Source organism: Leptinotarsa decemlineata, unplaced genomic scaffold, assembly GCF_025532065.1.
Source record: "Leptinotarsa decemlineata unplaced genomic scaffold, Ldec_3_MD MMD2_tig00000505_RagTag_RagTag, whole genome shotgun sequence".
Lineage (NCBI taxonomy): Eukaryota > Metazoa > Arthropoda > Insecta > Coleoptera > Chrysomelidae > Leptinotarsa > Leptinotarsa decemlineata.
Window position 1 is genome coordinate 12,145,782 of NW_027412549.1, and position 18,039 is coordinate 12,163,820.

Here is an 18,039-nt window from a genome sequence, read left to right on the forward strand (position 1 = left end):
TTGAAATCTTCAAAAAATTTTAATTTCTCACAAGTAAGAAAACAGTCCTGAAAAGTTCACAAATTTTGAAGTGACAATTTTACAAAATTCACAACTTTTCGCTGTTTTTTCGACTTGGAAAAGTTGGGAAATTTCGGGCCGTGAAGATAGAAAAAAAGATAATAGAAAACAATAAGCACAATATTATTCAAGTGTTGTTTCCTTTCATTTGTATTGAATATTCCTATACATGGTGGATATGGTGGAAGACCAAGGACCTTGGTCCGAAGTAGAATAATTCCCATTATTATTTTTATAATCATCAAAATTTATTTTTGTTTGTGCATACCCTAAAAGGCATAAGCATTCAGCCAATCTTTGGATAGCTAAGTAAGAAAATTAATATATTATAGTAGTAACTAATCTCTCGGCTTTCATTTCTTCGAAAATTGGGAAATTTTGCTGGTGGGGTTGGGAAAATTTGGATTCCCTCCCCCCCTGGTTTTTCTTTTCGCGACGGCCCTGGTTACATCACCATCTAATTTTATTTATGTAAGTTGCTATTATGACACAAATATTTGCTGGTTGCGTGAATGAAGATCAATATGTAAAAATTGTATGATTTTTACTTCCTTAGGTTGTAGTTTGCAAAAAACAATATATCTATACTCATTTGCAATGAACAACAGACTTATGTTTATCTTTATGTATATTAGGACATCTATTTCTAATAAATCTATTTCTATGGCATATAGACAATGTCCTTAGACAATGCCTGGGCATTGTCTAAAGATTTAGACATAGACAATGCCTGAAGGCCACTCGACCCACCTGAAGAGGTGGATCGAGTGGAGGTTGAGAATGTTTGGGCGCAATTTTGTTGAAATATGACATTAACGTTATCTGTCATTCGTAATTGATTTCTAATTTCTCAACTTATTTCAATATTCAATCTCATAAGTAATCAATGGAATAATTAGTTACACATAAAGAAGTAAATTTAAGAGTAGCATAAATTTAGAGTATAATTTAAGTGTGCAATTAGACATGACATTTTCAAAATTTACAGAGTAATATATGATAGAAAATCATGTACCTGAAATGACTTTTGAATTCTTCATCTGAATAACGATGAAATACATTCTCACAGTTATACGTGGCATAAGTTTTCGGTTTTCACGATTATAATTTTGGAAAGTTGCATTCCACTCCTCCATCTGAACTAGATGAACTAGTTTCTGGATCACTATTGCGACACATCTACAAATTTCCAATTGCCGTATAAGACATTTTGATTACATTCAAACTCAATTTGTTTAATAATTTATACTTCTTTTTTAATATAAATAAAGTTAGCTTGCAATTATTGAAACTCATTTTTTTCAACCAACCTCGTCATTTGTATTATTTACATGAACGCCCTAAACGTTCCATAATCCATTCCACTTGAGTTTATGACAGTAACGCTCGCAAGCAAGTGGAACGAGAAAAACTGCAGTCGTGAGCGTGATCGTTGTGAGCGGTTAGTGGAACTCACGGATAGTAATAAGCCGAAGAGAGGCTTATTACTATACTATTAAAATTTAAAAAAAAACAGCATCAATGTATAGAGTACAAAATTCTCTATTGATTAGTATATAGCTGCAAAAACACATGACATTAAAACGGACAAAACTTTTGAAATAACCTATAACAAGACAAGTTAAACAAAAGCTTGTAGAAATTATACCGTGTATCACCCTGTATTATGATTTTTTGGACCCAATTCACATTTATCATTCATTCTGTTACATTGAAACTGAGAAAGAAGAGAGAAAAAAGAACAAGGTCATATTCGTGTTCATGAAAATAAAAGAGAGAGAAATACGGAATGGAGTATTGGTCCATACCATGTGATCCACTCTACATATGCTGTTGATAAATATTGTAGAATGACAGAAGACAGTAAGATGAATTTTAAATATAGAAATTAAAGACCTACGAGGGCGTTCATTCCGAATGAAGGATGAAGATTTTGGAAAATAAAAATTGATCAAAGCAAGTGATGAACTACTAATATATTATATATTTCTATGGTAATAGATGAAGAGCAAAAGCCACATAAATGTCACAATATGAAATGTTATACACATATCCATAAAAACTGATTTTATATTTATACATAAAATTTACGTTTTAAATTAGTTTTTATAAAACATATACCATGAATAGAACACAAGGTAGGCCTTTTGGTCCTGATGGATGTCAAGTACCTGTCGGTAAGGGTATTTGTGGTGAAACAAGGACATTGGATATAATAAATGAATTTAAAAGACTCTATGAAGAAAAAATCAAAGAAATAGATAACGCTGGTGGTGGAGATTGTATGCAGGTATTTCTGATAGATGTAATTTTCTTCTGTTACAAGTGAAATAATGATTTGATATTCAAGGAAAAAATTAAGCTCCAGCAAGACTGGATTGGTGACCTAACAGAACAGAATGAAATGCTCGTAAGAGCTGTTGAAGAATTGGAACATGAAGCTACAGAAAGAGTAAATATGCTGGAAGACAAATTACAGCAAAGTGCTCAATGCATCTGTGAGGTGAGAAATTTTGTATTATTTTAGAATATAAAACCGATATAAATGGAAAAATCGCTACCAATTGAACTGGAAATCAATATTTTCAAAGTCGACAGTAGATTTAAGTTACCTTAAAATTAAATGATTCACTTTTCAGTATCCATACTAAAGATAATTTTATAGTACTTTGAAAGATTTCCATTATCATATTTGCGCTCTAGGTTACATCATTATTCCTCTGTGAAATAACTTAATGATCAGTGATCAAGTTTTTTTATCAATTTCTCAAACAATTGAATTTGTAATCTAATTGTAGCTAAGAATCATATTTTCCAGAACTTATTTTGTTAATTATTTGGATACAAGGTTCACGCTTTTTTAGTGAATGACACTTTTACAAAAGACTTTTTCATTAGTTCTGTTGACACTGTTTCGAAATTAACCAAGAAAATGATTGTGCTGTGTCAAATTCAAATGATTATGTCCCTCAATACATAAAAACCATAAAACAGTAGAAGGCTAGGCAGCATGTACAGTCAGTCGTTTCTGAGACTATGAGATGAAACATTGTATCTTGGATTGAGAAATAGGGTCTTGTGACATTTCATATGAAAGGTATTTCAATTCTCTATACAATGACCTTCACTTTTTTAATTTCTATAACAGGGTCACGGAGTTATTGATGTTTGGATTTGGAACTAGGGATTTCGTAACTCTGCCACCCTATGTCAGATTGGAAAGAGAAATGAATTAGTAGCATCTTTTTCAACAGATAAATAGTAATTTCAAGAGCAGAAAACTGTAGCATTTTGTTTTAACCTCATTATTATTTATCTTATACATAAAAAATAATTTCAGCAAATGTTGAAAGTATTCTTCTTAAACCTGACAGTAAAATAGTATATTTCCGAATTAATTTCTAACAATGAATGTTCACGAATTCTGTAATTTAATGAATGCAAATGGTTTTTTGTTTCATTCATCAATGAATTCACTAGAGAAGTGAGTAATTGTAGACTTCAGCGTGTAGAATCTTACGAAATTTCTCTTTTGAGTTTTTATCAAATTTGATTTTTTGTTGGTTTTAATGAATTTTTTATTTTTTCATTTTGTTTTAATGAAAAATGTACTGTGTAATTTAATTCATTCATTGAATGATTGATTCATTAAAAAAAATTAAAAATTTTGTATTGATCACATATTCATAAGAAGTAAATAATCATCAAAAATATTCAAACCAATTATTTATAAATGTGATGTTACTGATCATTATGCTACAGTTCTTCAAATTAACTATATAAAATTTACTAAAAATACCAATGAAGTGAAATACAATTTTTTTATTGATTATGAGAAGTTATATAAATCCTTCAGGAATTTGAATTGAAATGATTTTTATAAAATGAGGTGTGTAAACAATCTTGCTAATCATCTTGTCATAAGTATTCAAAATTGTATTGATGAAAATACGAAAAAAGTCCAAATAAAAAAAACAATAAGAAAAGAGTGGATGACCTGTGGATTATAAAATTCTGTAAATAAAAAGCATGAACTATATACTAAGTTGCAAAAAAAACGGAAATAATAAACTACGTGAAAACGAGTATAAATGAATGAATTAACAACCATTCTGAATAAAGCTAAAATTGACTTTTATTAGAGTGAAATTAACAAAAATAGTAGAACATCCAAAGAACTATGGAGTTGTATTGAAAAATATGTAATGAATCTGAAAATAATAACATTGAATGCATAAAAATGACTTATGGCGTAACTACAACAGATACAAAAGTTATGGCTAATCAATCAATCATGCTTATTGTCCAAGCAATCCTTATTGCAAAGCTAGTGAAACTTTATGAAGTCAATGATGATAAAGTTTTTAAAAAATATTAAAATTATGATATACAGTGAACAATCATTATAGACTTAAAAATGTACATATACGAATACACATAAATAAAACAATATATAAACCATTACAGGTAATAAATGAATAAATCAGTACATATATGTAAGCATCTGAAATACTAAGAGTTAAAATACATCATTGTAATATTTCTTTAAGTTATAATAGGCTTTTTGCAGAAGTACTTCTTTAACAAATTTTCTGAATTTTTTTAAATTTGCTATTGCCCTATAGCACATTGGAAGGTGGTTGTATATTTTCTTGCTCTCATATATCACAGAAAAATTTGTATTTGCTAATAGTTGCTGACTACAATAGCCCCAAAAGGCAATTCCATATCTCACGTGCGACTCTATCAAGGAAAAATATAACTCTGGCTGATGATTGATTGAGTTCGTTAGGAAAAACTTGAAGTGCATAGCAGCCAGATGCAGTTATTTTGCATACATTTTTTATATGCTCATCAAATTTTAATTTATCATCTATAAATATTCCTAAAAGTTTTGTGTGCGTTTTGTTAACTGTAGCGTGGTTTTCTATAAGTAAGTCATCAAAACTGAGTTTGAAGCAAACCATGTTTGTTTTATTTATGTTGAAACATAAGGAGTTTGAATTGCACCACTGTTTAACCCTATACAGATCCAGAGTTATGATGTCTCTGAGATTACCTTCATTTGTCCCACGCCAAAGGATCGTGGTGTCATCCACAAAAAAGTATGAACTTCCCTTTAATATCAGTGGTTACCAGATCATTCAGATAAAGCAGAACCTAACCTTGTGGTACACCTGATGTATTAGTCTCAATATGCGATATATTTCCTTGGAGTTTTACTAACTGCTTCCTGCCTGTTAGATAACTGTAAAGCCAGTCCTCTAAAACCATAGCACTAAAGTTTAAATAATAGTGTTTCATGGTTCACGCAGTCAAACGCTTCTGAGAAATCACAGAATATTGCCCCAATAGATTCGTTATTATTTAAACCAATATATACATCTTCCAGAAACGAAGAGATTGCATCGCCTGTGTTTTTATGGCTTTGGAATCCATATTAAGATTCACATAGTATGTCATGATTACTTAAGAAGTTAAGCATCCTCTTTTTAACCAGTTTTTCAATTATTTTTGAGATTGTTGGAAGCAATGATATATGCCGGAAGTTTGATGGATCATTCATTTCACTACCTTTATAAAGCAGAATGACTATTGCTAGTTTCAGACATGTAGGAAGTCTGCCAGAATGGAATGATTTAATGACCTCAACAAGAATATTTTAAGCGTTTTCTGGGAGATTTTCTAAAATTTTAACTGATATTTCAGCATAACCAGACGATGCTTTGTTCGTTATTTCATTTATAGTTTGCTTCAGTTCGTATATATCTGTATCAAATAGGTGAAAGTTATCTGGAATATTTATATTTTTCATAAACTCAATTGGGTGGATTGTCGGTTGTAATTCTGATGTTATTTTTTGTGCTATCGTACAGTAGAAGTCATTTAACATGTTAGAATCTATATCTGCATTATTAGGCAATATATTACCTTTTCCACGTAATTTATTTATTATATCCCAGTTATCTTTTGCTTCATTCTTATTCTTTGGGGTATCCAGGGCTTTTTTCTTTATTTTTAATCTTATTGTTGACCTTTTTCATTGGAAAACATTTTTCGAATATATATCTCTCAGGCAGTTTTGAAACATGTTAACTGAATCATCAAAGTTCAAAACGTTTGCCCATGGTGTTAGATTACATAGGTTTCCAAATGATTCGTAGTTCGCCTTGATATATATTCATCCGTATCTGTCTGTTTTAAATCTGTTTTCCGTTAACGAGCTGTTGCACCCCTACGAACGACAACCCTCAGAAGTCAAAACTTGTGCGAGCTAAGGATTAACGAGGTCTTACCTTTTAACGTGTGATTCTTATTACGGATTGAACGTTTTTTCTTGAAAATCGATCGTTCAGACTGGGGCTTGGACCACCGGCCAAAACGGCAGTCAATTCGAGTGAGTGAATAAAGCACCCACGTCGAACCACCTGGCTATTATCGATCTATCACATTGATATCTAGTTTAGCAAAAATATTTGAAAAAATGCTTAAGTATAGAATTGAAAAATATTCAGATAAAATCCATTTTTTCTCAAATACTCAATTCGTATTCAGACAAAATTAGTCTACACAGAATGCAATTTGTTACATAGTAAATAATATATTTATGATAAAATACCAACTTTATCTGTTATTCTTGATTTAGCTGAAGCTTTTGATATAGTCAGCCATTCAATACTTTTGGAAAAAATGCAAGCAATTGGATTTCGTGGAACTACATACAATCTAATGGAAAGTTATTAGAAAAATAGAAATCAACAAGTTAAAACTAATGATATATACAATGACAAAAAAAATATGTATTTATGGGATTCCTCAAGATTCTGTTTTGGGCCCGTAATTGTTCATCAATGATTTTTTTTATATGCAAACTGAAGGGAAAATTCGATCTTCTGAAGGTGATACGGTGATTTCATATACCGCTAATATCTGGTATAATTTGAAAGTAAGTGTGGATGCAGATTTCTAAATTATCAAGAAATGGTTTGATAGTAATTTATGAACGATAAATTTTGATAAAAACCTAACATTTGACTTTCAGTGCTTACCAAAATTTTTCACCAAAATTAGGTCCATTGAAAATTAGTGAGAGTATCCAAATCTTTGAGGCTGACTGTATCAAGTACTTGGGCATAATGATTGACAAACATTTGAGATGGGATCATCAAATCAGTTATTTGCTGAAAAAATCAAGGGTCCTCCTGCCATCCGATTTTACTTCATTTTGCTCTGGTTCAATCAGAACTACAATATGGAATATTAGAGGCCTACTGGACTAAACTTGAAGTTATTCAAAAATACTTTCTAAAAATAATCTATAATAAAAATATAATTTTTCAAGTGAACATCTTTTCAAAATTAGTAAAAAATTTAATATAAGTCAATTATATTTTTATAATCTTTTGATATATATGTATAAAGATGAATCAAACATTCAATATAATAATCATGAGTAGACACATGAAATAAATTAACGTATTCTTTAAAAAATAGAGTGAAGAAAACGATATCTCAAAAAATTACATGTATATAATTCCTTATATATTTGATAAGCTGCCTCATTATATAAAAAAAATACGAACATTTTTCCATGATATAATGAATTTCGATAAATCATGATATACATTTCATTAACTGCTTTTCTGAATAATTTTATTTAACTCATATATTGTTATTAAGCACATATTATAAATTTATGTATTCATTTGTTTTCTTTTTTTTCTCTTACACATATGTTCATATACTTTGTATATGAATATATGTGAGATTGTATTTGTGAAAATGAATATTTCTGTATGACTTACCTTGGCACCAGTTTCACTTTTCAAGGTTATCATCAGTTTATTTAAGAGTTTGTTTATTATTTCCTATGTATATATTATAAATATCATGAATAAACTTATATTATTTTTAGTTTTGGTAATTCTATCCCTAAGTTCCCCTATTGTTCCAGTTTGCCTAACATAAACTTTCTATTTGATATACCCTCAAAGTAACATGCCTGGGTATGTCTGATCCAATAGAGGGTTGAGGCAACAATACCTAAGGACTAAACCCAATAAATAGTAAGGCTCTAAGAAAAGTGTCCTGTTTATGCACATTTTAACATATACACACATTTTTTTATATATTTAATAGAATCGGCCGATACTTGAAAATCCATAACGTATTCAAGAAACACTTTATTGTGAGATTTTCACTAAGCATGTTCACTAGTGAATATCTCGCAATAAAGTGTTTCTTGAATAACCACAATTATTCTTCATTTGACATTTTACTATAGGTGCTACTGAAAATATTTTTTTTTAATGTTCAACACACTTTCATTTATTTTTTTCATTATTTTCATTGGTTATCAGGATTATCAGAAAATCTTGCATTGAACACTCTGTCTGTCTCATGAAAATTATAGCCGGCCTCGGCGTAATTAACGATTGCTTCTATTTTATCTCTGAAGATATGGGGCAAACCATTTTTGAAAATTTAAATGAAATGAAGCCAATTCTCAATGTCAATAGTGACAGCTGTCAAGCAAACATAATAGTCTTTGTCACTAGGGTAACACTGAGTGGATTCTTATCTTCGTATCTTATAAAATTTAAAACAGTGAGAGTCGTTCTATAGAGAATCAAAAGAAGGGTCACAAAACCCCTATTCTATTAAAAAAAAAGTTGATAGCGCCCTCTCTGAGACGAGTGACGTCACACTATTAGCCTTTTCATCAAAAAGTAGTAAACATGATTTAACATATTTTGCCCGACTTTGTTATCTTTCCCCATTGAAAAGCTAAGAGGGAAGCGAACTATTTTTTACGTTCGCACTTTATAATCAATATTAATTTTTTTTGTTGGAAATATTTTATAATCAAAAGAAAGAATTTACACGTTGACAAATAAGAAAGTGAGCTTTAAAAATGAGTGTTGATTTTTTCTAAGGCAAAGTTAAGTACAATAAATAAGAAACTTGGCAACATATTTTGCATTTTTTTTTTCTGTTTGATTCGACCGTTACTTTCATAAACTACTCCTTACGATTTGATCTTCACTTTATTTTCAAAAATATATCACATGTTCCGCTATACAGTGGGTTTTTATATATGCCTAAGGTATATCCTCAAATTATGAGTAACTAAAGTCTATTATATCAATTCTACATCAAAAATACAATGTCTTTGAAAACTCAGATATACCTGTTTCAGTAAGTTCACTAATGGTGATCTATTTAAATCCAATTGGTCATTCAGTAAAATATTTAAATTTTCAAGTTTATTAATTTCCATTGCTTTCAAATAGTTTATCTTTAAACCTTTTTTTTCCTATGCATAAAATTTTGAAATTTCCGTTAATATGATTTTCTGCTAAAAGATGATTTGAATATGTTAAATTTGTTTTCTTATTTACATAACTTATATGATGTTCCTGGGTGCGATGCTAAATGTTTTGCCAGTTTGACCAATATATACTGTAAGACAAGTTCCACAATTTAATTTATATACTCCTGATTTCTCGAACTTGGATGTTTTGTCTTTATCAATTTTAACTAAGTTTCACAAGTTATATCCTGTTATATATGTAATTTTAATATCTTGTTTATTCCTTAGCTCGCACAAGTTTCGACTTTTGAGAGTTATCTTTCGTAGGGGTGCGACAGCTGGTTTAACGGAAAAACAGATTTAACAGATTCAAAAATAAAGCCAATCTTTCTGTTATTTTGATTATCTTACTCAGCGGTAGGAAAAACCTCCCATAAATTAAATTGTAGAACTTGTCCTAAGGTATACAGGGTGTTAATTAAGTATGTACCAGACGATTCTTTAGGTAATTTTAAGACGAAATGTTCAAATAAACATGGGTCCGCAAATCTTTCGTTCTCAAGATACAGGGTGTTAAAATAAAAATAAAAAAAGTTATTAGTAAATATCTCAAATATCCTTTACCTAATTTTTTTGTAATTTGGCAATGGTATTTATAACATTAAGGAGCTAATTTAGCCCGAACGTGATTCAATTTATTAAGTCCAGTGGCGTCTCGAGCGGGATTTGAACGAATATTTTTGACTTAAAAATGTACGCCACTGACTTTTGTGCAATTTTTACTATTTCTTTGGATTAAGCAATTAGAAATACAACTTTTTTGTCTCCTGAATTTTTTTCATATCTTGCTTAGTTTTTAAGAAAAAAAAGTCGACCTAATTGCATATCCCTGGACCTCACAAGGAATAATATGGGGAATTAAATGTTTCTTTTGGAAATTATTATTTTTACAATTTTGCATTACTATTTATGTGACAATAACAATAAATATTAAATAACATTAACATCTAGACTAACGAATTGCACTAAATTAAGTGTTGGAAATGGCCTCCTTCGGCTTCAATACATCCATCTAGCCGCCGCATCATTGAATTTCGCACTCTTCTGAAAATACCTGTCGTATTTTTTATTATGTCACATGAATTAATGATTTTATTCCGTAAATCCTCTTCACTTTGAATAGCAGTTTTGTATACCAACGCTTTAAGGTGTCCCCAGAGGGACACTAAGGGATTCATTTCGGGCGAGCGAGGTTGCCATGGGTGTGGGCCTGCTCTCCCAATCCAGCGATTATGGTAATTTTTATCCAAAAATTGCCGTGCCACTACACTTAAGTGTGGTGGAGCACCATCGTGCATGTACCACATACGGAATCTTTCCATGACTGGAATTTCTTTTAGAAGTCCAGGTAAAACAAATTCTAAAAATCTTCAGTATTCTTCTCCATTAAGTCTAGGTGGAAGGAAGTGAGGCCCAATGAGATGGTCACCGACAATTCCAACCCAAATATTAAAAGAAAACTGTTCTTGAAAGTTATTTTCTATCAAGGTGTGTGGATTGTTTTCGGCCCAAATGTGATTGTTGTGGAAGTTAATAATTGAATTGCGAGAAAAACAAGCTTCATCTGTAAACAATATTCGATATAGGAAACCTGGATTTCTTCTTATTTTACCGCGTAACCAATTAGAAAAAGCTAGTCTTACAGCCAAATCTCTGGGCAATAGAGCTTGCACACGTTGCATGTGATAGGGATATAGCTGCTGGGCTCTTAAAATCTGTCACACTGTGACATGGGTAATATTCAGTTCTTCAGCTATTTTCCGAGTACTGGTATGAGGATTTACTTCAATCTCATTTAAAACAGCTTCTTCAATTTGAACTGTTCGTACCGTTGCAGGCCTCCCAATGACAACTGTCGATCTTTTAAAGCTGACTGTTTCAGAAAGTCGTGCATGGAGATGTACAAAAGTTCCTCTATTAGGCACTACACGCTGAGGAAATCTTTCATGGTAAATGCGTCTTGCAGCATTCGAGTTTCCGTGAGCCATTCCATAATAGAAATGCATATCTACCATTTCACTGTTAGTAAATTGAACCATGTTTTACAAGAAAGGTTCGAAAAGTAACCACTAAACACACTTTTTATAACAATTATAAATTAAAAGATTATAAAGTTGACAACAACTGTCAAGTTGTTTATTAAATGCTGCAATCGTTTTCCAAGGCAACCCTCGATTATTATTTATGATATTTTCAGAAGTGTGCGAAATTCAATGATGCGGTGGCTAGCCGGTTGTATTGAAGCCGAAGGAGGCCATTTCCAACACTTAATTTAGTGCAATTCGTTAGTCTAGATGTTAATGTTATTTAATATTTGTTGTTATTCTCACATAATTAGTAATGCAAAATTGTTAAAATAATAATTTCCAAAAGAAACATTTAATTCCCCATATTATTCCTTGTGAGGTCCAGGGATAGCAATTATGTCGACTTTTTTTTCTTAAAAACTAAGCAAGATACAAAAAAAATTCAAGAGACAAAAAAGTTGTATTTCTAATTGCTTAATCCAAAAAAATAATAAAAATTGCCCAAAAGTCAGTGGTGTACATTTTTAAGTCAAAAATATTCGTTCAAATCCCGCTCGAGACGCCACTGGACTCAATAAATTGAATCACGTTCGGGCTCAATTAGCTCCTTAATATTATAAATACCATTGCCAAATTACAAGAAAATTAGCTGAAGGATATTTAAGATATTTACGAATAATTTTTTTTAAATTTTTAATTTAACACCCTGTATCTTGAGAACGAAGGATTTGCGGACTCATGTTTATATAAACATTTCGTCTCAAAGTTACCTAAAGAATCGTCTGTTAAATTTATGGTACATACTTAATTAACACCCTGTAGGTATATTGATCAATCAGGCAGAAAATTTAGGAATCACATCCAGTAACATCATTTGAGTTGTGAATGAGACAAGTCCGACACTCTCAAATCATCTTTTAGAAAAAAATCATATCTTTAACGGATATTCCGAAATTTTACATTTAGAAAATAAAGATTTGAAGCTAAATTACTTAGAAACAATGGAAATAAAAATAATTCAAACATTTTACTGAATGACCAATTAGATTTAAACAGTTTGATCTTTCTCTTGAAGATGATCACTTGGTGATCGAAACACGTGTCGAGGTGTTAAAATAACGGTTTGGTGTTGGGAAAAAACTCCAGTAATATTCAAAACTTGTCGTGATATATTTTTGAAAATAAATTCGGATATATTTTTTTTATGTTTATAGAATGTGGAATTGTAAATATTTAGATGTTCACCTCATTATATTTCATTATTTAAAAAGTCCTATGTATGTTTATGTGATAACTGCGTTTACTTTGATGATTTTACAAATTTTTCATGGGCTTTTTGTTCAATGAAATTTATTCTCTCCCCCCCCCCATCTGTTTACTTTTTTCTCAAATGAAATGTTGATACTGATTCATTTTTATCAAAGATAATTACCTGGTGTTTTCATTTTTATCAAACTCTAAAAGCGAGTGCTTTTGATACTAGTTGCTAAAATTGATTCAAGTCAGGAAAAACTATATAAGATGACCCCGTAAGTTATATGTCATCAAAATTCTTTAACACCTATCAGTTGCTTTCATACAGGTGATGAACAGATACAGGGAATATGATGTCACAAGTGCCATACTGAAAGAACCACAACAAAAAATATTCAATCTGGAGAATGACCTGAAGAATTTAATGGAATTTATAAGGCGCATACGCGAAGATAATGAATGGAGTGTAGGAGGTTTAAAATTTTATGAAATATCCTATCAGGACCTTTTCGGAAAAAATGGCGAAGCAGATTTTTTTGTGACAAAAAACAATATTTCTAGGTCTGTGATGTACATTCAAATAATAATTGTTTTCTTGTATTTGTATCGATTAACAAAATGACAATAATAAGCTGGGATCAAGGTGATGTTTCTTCTCTTTTAATAGTTTTATTCTTTCAGGTCTTTAATTGGTGATATCATTAAGGTAGGAAAAAATTATACTGCTTTCTAATATGTGCAGTGCTTCATTAACAGCAGTTAACAACTTGTGTTGAGTGTTATGGTACTTTAAAATTCTTAAATAAATATTTTAGTAAAATTAATAATATGTGAACAAACCTATATGTTTCCATTGATATTACATCGTCATTAAATTGTTTCTCTTTTATTGCATACAGGCAAAGACAATATTTCGAATTTTTTCAATATTTTTCAATATACAATGATATTTTCAAAGGACAAGTTCCTATGAGTTCAAAACTCGTTAGTTACGGAAATACGGTGTTTCGAAAGTTGATGTAAAAATGTACTTTTTTGTATAAATTCCGGAAACTGCTGAAAATGAAAACTTAATATTGTAATGAATTAAAAAATTATCTGTCTTAAACAAATTTATTTCTAACAATATTCCACTATCACAAACTTAATTTATATGCAACACTCAGCAACTAACGCTTAATTTATTTCCACTATTTGAATTCCTTGTTTAACCGCTCGATTCAACTGCCCTCTCTGAGACGAGTAGCCGGCCTTTTATATCGGTAAAGGTCCATCGTAGAATTCTGTAGTCTGTTCGGTACTCGTCTAGAATTTTCGCTGTGGTTTCAGACTGCATTCTTTCTCGGTGAGTCATGTATTTATTCGATGAATTGGCTGGCGTATGGGTCAGGGGTGGCTTCAGATTTGTTACATTGCCCTCTTCTTAATGACGTTTCGCCCCGAAATGTCATCCTTGGCGTGTGTCGATACCTGCAGGACTCCCCATATCTGCACTCTGAAGTTTGATGGAAGTAATACTCCACAGTCTTCATGCTCGGTCGTGGAAGATGGTTACCGCACACCAAAATCTTGATGCCGCTGGATCTGAAGATCGTTTCCAACATGCTTCTCACAATTCTCCAACTCAGCCTGTCGAGCCCAGAGGCTATTTTCGGGATTGCCAAGTCCACGAGATTCTGGTCAAGCATCGTTCCCTCGGTCTGGTAAGACTCCTCAAGACATCTTCATAGGACGGTTTGTCTCGAGAATGCTTTTTGGTCACCAAGTAGAAGACGTTTCTCTGGTCTTCTTCAACTGTAGCACTCCTCCGACTTCAGGATTCTGTTCTCGTAATGTTTGGAGCTGACTGAATCTCTTGTTGAATACCACAGCGATACCTCTGGACATTTGGCTCACTGCCACGCAGTGAGCTAGTGCGTATTCAACTGAAACCTTGACCTTCTGTCCGTTCGAGTTTAAAGACATGAACTTCTGGAACGTTATTTCATCCTCTGGTGGTCTGAGGGCGCGAACTTGGTCGTGCTTTCCAGCATAAGGAGCCAATCTATTAGAATGGACGACCCTAGGTTTTCCTCGAGGTGGCTTATGGATTTGGTAGACGAGGTCATTAATCTTTTTCATGATTTTGTACGGACCTTCCCACGAGTTCCGCAACTTCAATGATAAACCACGGCGTCGCTTTGGGTTGTACAGCCAAACTAGGTCACCGGTTTCGAATCCTTCAGCATTCGCTTTGATGTCATAGGCCTTCTTCAACTTATCGCTGTTGAGACGGACTCGTTCATGGATGTCGTCCATTATCTGCCGATGCTTGCTGACATAGACTTCCCCCGCAATGTTTTGTTCTGCCGGCGTCCCAAATATCAGATCGCAAGGAAGCCGCAGCTCTCGGCCCATTATAATACTGGCAGGAGTTTGGCTGGTTGACTCGTGCACTGCCAAACGATAGGCCAGCAGGAACAGGTGAAGTTACTGGTCCCAGTCTCTTTGATGGTCAGATACTACCTTGGACAAGTGGCGGTTTATGGGCTTATTCATTCGTTCCACCGTTCCATCGGACAGTGGATGTAAGGCTGTGGTTCTGGTCTTTCAAATGTCCAACAGGTTGGGCTCGAAATTTCTGCCCTAGTCCGAATGCACCTCCAATGGGACACCGAATCGACATATCCATTCCTTTACCAGGACGTCAGCGACGGTAAAGGCTTCCTGGTTGGACAGGGCATAGGCTTCTGCCCACTTACTGAAGTAGTCCATGGCTACCAGGATGTATTTGTTCCCATGGTCAGACTCTGGGAACGGGCCGGCGATGTCGATGGCGATTCTCTCAAAGGGACTACCCACGTTATACTGGCGCATTGGAAGTCCGTTACTGGCAGCACATACAGCACATTTTCTACACCAGTCCTTGACTTCGGCTTGGCATTTAACCCAGTAAAACCGTTATCTTACTATCTGGAGGGTCTTCGTTACTCCCAGGTGTCCCCCAGTGACTCCGTCATGGATTTCTTTGAGCACCTCCCGTTGAAAAATAAAGAACGTTCATTGAAAAAATTTGATATTCATCACATCACTACAATTAGCATTTATTAAATTAGTGTCAGGTGACACCAGAAATGATTCAATCTATTTTAATGGGAGACCCCTCAAACCATATAGTTCTAACAATTCCAATAGTTTTCCGTGGTTTACACAGTCAAACGCTCGGCTTAAATCGCAGAAGATTGACATTCATCAGCAGCAATATGTTCGATTATTTGGTTAAAAAAAGATAATACAGCGGTTGATGTTGATTTTCCGCCCTGGAACCCATTTTGTTTATCAGATAAAATCTTATGATTCTCAATGAAACTCTAAAGACGGTCGAGAAAGGCATATTCAAATAACTTTGAAAATACAGATGGAATAGTTATCGGTCTGTAATTTTATAATAATTTAGAATCATTTTTCTTGTGAATAGGTATGACTTTTCCAATTTTAATAGCATTTGGAAATGAACCTCTTTCAAAAGATAAATTCACCAAATGAGTTAGGAGAGCAATAATATTCTCGAGGACATCCCTCAAAATAAATCCTGGGATCTCATCTGATCCAGCAGAATTTTTATTTTTTATTCTTCTCTTTAAAAGTAAAGAACTTCTCTTTCGGAAAACGGTTGCAAGAACATGCTCACCTTATTGAAATCGTTGTTACGCTTGAGATGACTAAGTTTAGGAATATTGTTCGATAGATTAATAGGAGTGTTGATGAAGAATTGGTTGAAGAGAGAAGCTATTTCAGATGCATCTTCTGTCAATTCTCCGTTATTATTGATTACTATATTTTGGTCAGTTTTCTTATAGTTGTTCGATAATTCTGAAATAATTGTCCAAGACGTACGCATAGTATTCGATGAGTTAAATATACGATTTTGATAGTAGCTTTTCCTTTTTTCAATTAGTAGAGATCAATGTTTACGTTTAGCATCATTTTATGTATCTGTTGAATCAGGATATGTTTTTTCAGCTCCTTCTCAAGTTGGAACTAGAATGAATTACAGATTCATCAACCCATTTTTTGCATTTATTTTTATCGAATCCGAAAAACACTTATTTACTTTCACAAGTCTATTTTTCGCGAGAAAGGTCTATCAGTTTATGTTTCCGTAGTCCGGTACTGTCCACTTCGCGAAACACAACGAATCACCAGTCTATCTGCGCGAACAAATAAGTCTTATAATAAATTTCACCGCAATACAAAAGATTGTCCACCACGCGCTCACATATTTATTTTACAAATCCACTTCTGATCACCAATTGTAACGAATTAAAGAATTATCTGTCTTAAACAAATTTATTTCTAACATTATTTCACTATCACAAACTAATATATATTCAACACTTTCCCCCATGCCCCCTCCCGGGTTGAGTGCCTTGAAGTAGAAGCTTCCCCCCCCCAGCTAGTTAGCGAGGAGAACCTAATACCCCACTCCATCCACCCCCGCTCTCCGAGCGGTCCTCAACTTACTGATGGGCACTTCAGCAAGATTGACATCTGACCTCTTTTGGTCGAAAGCCAGCCTTTAGGTACTATTCTATCTGATCGGTATAGTCAACACTTAGCAACTAAAGCTTAATTTATTTCCACTATTTGAATTCCTTGTTTAACCACTCGATTCACTTTCTGAATTCAACTGCCCTCTCTGGACGAGTAGCCGGTAATATCGGTAAAGGTCCATCGTAGAATTCTGTAGTCTGTTCGGTACTCGTCTAGAATTTTCGCGGCGGTTTCAGGCTGGATTCTTTCGCGGTGAGTCATGTATTTATTCGATGAATTGGCTGGTATATGAGTCGGGCGGCTTCAGATTCGTTACAATATGTTAGTCAAAAGTTATATCATATAACGTTGTTACTGTTGTGGAGTAAATCATTCGTTTTGTGATGATATTTGTTAGCAATAGAAAGTCAGTAGTGTACATGGGAGGTGAGGAACATTCAATTTTTTTTAGTTTTCGGTAGGTATAAGTGTCGCTTCCGAGAAAAATAGACTAATCCAATCAAATGCATTTGTTCTCGAAATTTCCAATGTCGGATAATTATTCTTTGAAGAGGAGAAGGAGGAGTAGCATATCACAAAAATTATCATTGATGGTGGTATTTTATTCAGTATTGTATTTGTAAAAACGCATTCTAAAAATGGTATTTTCATTAATTGAAGCATCTTAGGTTAAGATGCGTAAATGAAGTCTTCCCATCGTTTGCTACACAAATGTAAAAATAACTGGAAAAGGATGCAAGTTTGGCAATCTTGGTAGCTACTTAAAGATCGTGAATGACCTATCTAATTATT

General features: G+C 33.0%; 1 protein-coding gene across 13 annotated transcripts in view; it reads left to right on the forward strand.

The window, feature by feature from the left end:
- Nucleotides 1-1,862: 1,862 nt before the first annotated feature.
- Nucleotides 1,863-18,039, forward strand: part of LOC111511081 (uncharacterized) — a 64,208-nt gene continuing 48,031 nt past the window's right edge. For 3 of the 13 annotated variants that reach the window (XM_074173954.1, XM_074173956.1, XM_074173955.1), the window contains exons 1-4: nucleotides 1,867-2,350; nucleotides 2,411-2,563; nucleotides 13,043-13,275; nucleotides 13,396-13,420. In XM_074173954.1, the coding sequence (XP_074030055.1) occupies nucleotides 2,183-2,350; nucleotides 2,411-2,563; nucleotides 13,043-13,275; nucleotides 13,396-13,420 (579 nt within the window). In that variant the 5' untranslated portion in view covers nucleotides 1,867-2,182. Of the gene's footprint in view, nucleotides 2,351-2,410; nucleotides 2,564-13,028; nucleotides 13,276-13,395; nucleotides 13,421-18,039 lie in introns of those variants that run through there. The other 10 variants (XM_074173958.1, XM_074173960.1, XM_074173965.1 and 7 more) reach the window with 8 other exon arrangements.